Raw genomic sequence first — 5,381 nt, forward strand, 5'->3', positions numbered from 1 at the left:
TGGTGGGGGTGTTGGTGGCGGAGGGGATAGGGGGCCAAAAGAATTTGTGTTAGGGTTGGTAACAGCCGCAGGCCAGGTGCCTCTTTCCCCTTTCTCTCTTTCCCCTTACATCCCACGTGAGTTAGAGGGCGCCGTTCCGTTCCTTTCCTTTCCTCTTCCGCCACACCCCTCTACCCCTCGGGACCCCCGAGGTCCCGACACCTCAGGCCCCCTCCCCCCAAACCCTCCGTACATTTGGCGAGCACCCAAAGAATCTGTTCGCCTGCCTGAGGCACTCGCAGTTCCTGGAGACCAGCACTCCGAAGAAGGGCTCCAGACCGGGGCCCCGCTGGCAGCCGGACAGGAGGGGCTCCTCGCAGGTGGGGCCTGAGGGAGAGAGGGGTGTGCGTGTGCGCACAAGGGGGAGGGGGATCGGGGGGATGGGGAGCGGGGGAAGGGGGAGGCGCAAAAGGACCAATTATAAACAAACGTCCAAAGTCCGAGCTGCTGCTGGTCCAGTGAGTCTCAAACAGCGCCAGGCGGCGGGGTGGGACGGGGGGAGAGAGGACATGGGTTGCAGGGGTGCGGCGGGATGGGGGCGGGGGGAAGGGGGCCTAGAACCCCTACAAGCGGTTAGTGGTTCGGAGTGAGAAAGGGGGAAAGACGAACCACGAACGGGGGGCCCGGAAGAGGCTTCGGAGCAAGGGCCGATTACAGGAAACATCTTGGGCCTCGGTAGTTTAGGCACAACCCCTCCTGTTCCTTGGCTTCACAAGCACCGTTCCCTTACCCCCCCCCCACGCCATCACTCAATGCAACCCAATGCCGCTCAGCCCCCCCCTGCCTTCACCAGCCAGCCCCTACCTGTATAGCCGAACGGACATCTGCGCCGGCGGGGCGTGTGGGGGGTTGATCATGAGCGACAGCGGGGCGGGGTTTCGTCGGCAAAGGCAAGTGACGGCCAGCGTCAGGCAAGCATGCGGAAGGAAACGTCGGCAGGCAGGATGGTGTGGAAAAAGGGAAGCTTGAGTGTGTGTGTGTGTGTCTGTCTGTCTGTCTGTATAATGGTGCAGGAAGAACTAAGGGGGTCAACTATATGCCGACATTGGAGTCCAGCGAACCAACAGGCGAGTAAGGCGGAAAGGGGAGGAGGAGCATTTCCCCCGGCCGGCCCCCACCACCACACTCCGTGCCACCCATCCATCCAGGGTCATGGATGGCCGTAACGCCGTACACGTGTGCTTTCCCTCTGAACACCCCCCTGACGCCATAGCAGCCACGCGCGTGCAAAACACACACCACACGTGGCCTTCATCCAGTCTTGGCGGATTGCGATACCCAGGGGCTCCAGCAGCTTTGAGGACGGCAGACATGCGGTGCAGAGGGGGCTTGGCGCTGAATCCAAGGCTTTAGGAACCCGTTCGTTGTGCTGGCTGACCCCCCTTTGTCCCGTTGTGCAACCTCTCCTTTCCCTCTTCCATTAGGCAAGAACCCAGTCCCATACCCACTCGCAACGGCCCTCCTCGGCGTTGCAGTTCCCTCGCTTGACGCAGTCGGGATGGCAGTCCAGTTTGAGCGGTTGGAAGAGGTGGTCGAGGCCAACGTCCGGGTGGGTCGCTGTGGTCAGGGCGAGAGAACCCACATCCCCATGCATCGACAGCAGCCGCTTGCCATTGAGGCGCCGTGGAAGATCCAGCTCCTTGCGGCGGGAAGCGTTCCTGGCAGTTTTTGCATCCCGATGCGCTAGAGCGTTGCTGTCCAGCGCCAAAAGATTTAGGCTCAGAAAAAAAGCTACTAGTTTACCTATTCTGCGTGGCGAGATCATTTCAAGATGATGACTTTGCAACAGTGTTGCCTAGCAGAAATTGTACTGTGCTAAATCCAGTCCAGACGTTGCAGTGAAAAATTTATCACGAAAGTAATATGTTATCGCGATTATTGGTAAAACCATGCTGGTCAAAGTGCCCGCTTGGAGGACCAGGCGCTTCCAATTATTTTGTAGAGGTGCTGGTCTGTAAACACCAACAGGAGCGCGCAAAATGTTTGTAGGAAGCATAATACTTCACTTCTCGCATTGAAGGCATATGGACTCAGGCCACGGTGTCCTACATTTCGTCGTAGAGACAGTTGCAGGTGACCATCGTAGCAACGGCCCTGTTGAAACTCCTTGCCTAGCGTGCCGAAAATGAAACACATGCGTTTTTAAGTACGATTTGCAGGGGATATTTCAAGGACGGCTAACACAGTGTTTACAACAACAAAGAGCGTAGAGAAGGCAAGCCTGACAGGCAGAAAGACAATAAATTTATGTAGTTTAAGCACTGAAAACTAGGTGATTCATATGAAAAAGCTCCAGAAGTTTGATCGGCAATTCGTTTGCGGTTAGTCAGGCTGGCACATAACATCGTCATCCGGTGTTCCTATCCTAAGATAAGCCCCGACACCAAATTAGTTATTTCATACCAGTTATTTCCAGGATGGTGAACTGTCGATAAGGACCAATAGAGAAATGCTGAGTACTTGTCGGCTGCCTTAGCTCATAATGATGTCAAGGTAATTCCTTTTAGAGCAGCTTACGGATTCAAGTAACTGACAGTCATGAAACCGTAGATCCCACCCGCAATGAGCCGACCCTGGGTCTACGACATCAGGACGGAGCACGCCGCCCTAACCACCACCGGCGGCCGTGTATGGAACGCAGCTCGCAGGTAACACCCCCATCCTCTACATTGGCAACACCCTCTTCTCCTCCCCCATTCCTGCCGCCCGGTCCCTCTGCATCCCACCCTTCCTCTCCCCTCTGCGCCGCCCTTTCCCCCCGATCCCACGCACACACCCACGCACACACCCACGCACACACCCCGCACCACCTAGCTATCCTACCTGTCCCTATCCATCCAATCCGACCCCAATCTCCCTGGCCGTGTCTCGGGATACCCCTTCCGCCACCGCGCTTCACCGCAAATGCCTCCACCCCACCTGCCAGGCTGTGCTCCTTCCTGGAGGAGGTGGGCCCCGACCTGGGGCTGTTCCGGCCGGGGTTGAAGGTTCTGGAGCTGGGTGCGGGTCTGGGCTGGCTGGGCATGACCCTGGCGCGGAACCTGCCTGCCGCTGAAGTGGTGAGGGGCGAGGAGGGGAGGGGCGAGGAGGGGGAGGGGAGGGTGTGTGCGTGTGATCAGTGCATCTTTCCTTCACCTAGCTCTCCCTGCCTCCCCCGTCTCTCCCCCCGGGGGTCACCACCCAGGTGGTCCTTACCGAGCAGGAGGAGGGGCGCGGTCTGGACTGGTTGAGACACAACCTGGCCCTCAACACGCACCTACCGGGAATGCGGGTGGTCAGGGCGGAGCCATGTGACTGGAGGCAGTACTACGACCGGGCTCAGCGAGCCGGCTCTACGGACGACTTCCAGCGCCCTCTTCTGCAGGTCCAGGACCAGGACCGGCTGGATCTGGATCTGGATCTCAATTCCCAGTCGACACCCAGGGAAGGGGGCCCAGATCAGGAGACATGGTCGGAGGGTGTTGCTACTGCTGGTGGTGGTGGTGGTGGGACATCTGGTGGGAATGGGGTTGTTGCAGGATATGTCAACCGAGGTGGAGCTGCCAGCCGTGATGCTGCGGGTAGCTACTGTTGCGGTGAGGGCATTGCTAGTGCTAGTGCTAGTGCTGCTGGCGGCAGTGGCAGTGGCGGTGGCGGTGGTGGCTGTTGTTTGCATGCCCTGCAGTGGGACCTGATCCTGGGCAGCGACCTGGTCTACAACTCCGTGGGGGCCGAGTGCCTGCCCAGGGTGAGGGGGCCAAAGGGGGGATGAGTTGACCCGATGTGGTGCCTGAGGGGATGGCTGGGTGGCGAGCGTTAGTGGGTGGGCTTGAGGGTTCTCGATGGGTGGTTGAGATCACTGCCGGGTTGGTTCGCTGCGCCCTTTTCCCCTTCCTCCTTCCCCCCGCCCCCCTCCCCCCCTTCTCCCCCTCCCTCCCCAGACCCACAAGGGCCCGCATCCTCCCTGGATGCAGCCGCGAGTACCGGGGGCCCTACATTGCAATCCCGGGTGGTGAATGACCCCATGATGGCCCGTCAGGTCTCACACCCCTCCGCCCCCTCGCGGCCGCCCTCGCTCCTTACTGTAGGTCATGCGCGCGTTGGCCGGTCCAGATACCCGTATTCTGTACTGCCATACGAAGCACCGCTTCGACACGCACGACATGCAGGTACGGATGTATGAACGACCGAGAGCGACTGACGCAGAGCACTTGCCACAACCCTGGCACAGAACGAGCCACCTGGGGAAGAGGCTTCACATCTTCCTTCCCCGCTACATGCCGGTTGCCAGGTTGGGCCTGAACTCTTGCATTGGGTCATTTACAGCGGGCCCTCCAGAACGTGCCGGCCGGTGCAACGTGCTAGTAGCGGTGGCTCTACCCGCTATAGCGGTAGTTGCGCCGCGTAAGCGGGTGGGGGCCGGGGAGAGGGGAAGGAATAAAGAAGAGGCCTGTGGAGGACTAGGGGTGAAGGTACACCCCGTATGGCTAACCCTGTACTGTCGTACAGTGTCCAATCTCGGGCTTCTCAGACGTCCCTTATGGCTACTTCCCCCCAATACACACGCACGAGGGGAAAACGACTAAGCTCCCATCCCCGGACTCGAACGCCGCCGCAGCTACAGCTGAACTTTGGGTTTCTTGGGAGGTAGTGTATGGTAACGGTAAGAAGCTAAGGTTGCACGAAATACTGCACGCTTGGGCCTGGCGCCTCCCTTCACCACCATACATGCCTCTGCCGCAACCCCAGGCGGGCAACCCCCTTCCTCCCGTCCGCCGCCAGGCCAGCGTATAAAGTTTTTCCAGCTTATTTCACGTCTTCCTCTTTCAACTCACGTCAGCTTACGGTGTTTTTTTTTCTCTTCACCGACTTTACATTTACCTTTAGAATAGTGCGGATGTTTTTTTCTGCTTTCTTTCCGCTCTTTTTATTTTAGTCTTAGCAGCTAGGTAGGTAGTTTTCCGCTATCGTCGCGATTACATCACCGCGAGGACTCCTCCTTCACACGTCGCGACTGGTTAGTTATTGTCCTTGACATCAGCTTCACTCGTTCACGTGGTTCGTCTTCCCCTTCCCCACTTCCTCCTCTCGGGGGTCATCACCGACTTGACATCCGCGAGCCCATCCCTCTCCGTTTTCCCCCTCGACCCCTCGTTTAGTTTTTCTCTGAGCTGGCGTTGTGTGGCTTGGACTGCCGCGAGGTGCGGGAGCCAAATGTGCCCACACCGCCGCCGTCACCGCCACCACTGACGGAGCTGTTCCCGGAGATGCGCATTGCCGTGTACGACATAGGACTGGCGGCGCCGCAGCCGCCGACGGCGGTGGCGGGGCCTGAACCGGATTGGGGGCTGGGTGGGGGCTAG

At 59.0% G+C, this 5,381-nt stretch overlaps 2 protein-coding genes across 2 annotated transcripts in view; one reads left to right on the plus strand and one right to left on the minus strand.

The window, feature by feature from the left end:
* Positions 1-1,804, minus strand: part of VOLCADRAFT_100271 (uncharacterized protein) — a gene marked incomplete at both ends in the record, with an annotated part of 12,664 nt that extends 10,860 nt beyond the window's left edge. Inside the window, 3 exons of the mRNA XM_002958909.1 lie at positions 233-366; positions 844-863; positions 1,488-1,804. Of these exons, the coding sequence (XP_002958955.1) occupies positions 233-366; positions 844-863; positions 1,488-1,804 (471 nt within the window). The remainder of the gene's footprint in view (positions 1-232; positions 367-843; positions 864-1,487) is intronic.
* A 797-nt stretch (positions 1,805-2,601) lies between these two features.
* On the plus strand, positions 2,602-5,381 carry VOLCADRAFT_100272 (uncharacterized protein; the record flags this gene model as incomplete). The annotated part of the gene is made up of 8 exons (XM_002958896.1): positions 2,602-2,687; positions 2,966-3,098; positions 3,224-3,766; positions 3,960-3,998; positions 4,107-4,187; positions 4,528-4,681; positions 4,768-4,853; positions 5,178-5,381. The coding sequence occupies 8 exons, from the start codon at positions 2,602-2,604 to the stop codon at positions 5,379-5,381; spliced, it is 1,326 nt and encodes a 441-aa protein (XP_002958942.1).

This window comes from Volvox carteri, assembly GCF_000143455.1.
Source record: "Volvox carteri f. nagariensis unplaced genomic scaffold VOLCAscaffold_111, whole genome shotgun sequence".
In the NCBI taxonomy this organism is placed as follows: Eukaryota; Viridiplantae; Chlorophyta; class Chlorophyceae; order Chlamydomonadales; family Volvocaceae; genus Volvox; species Volvox carteri.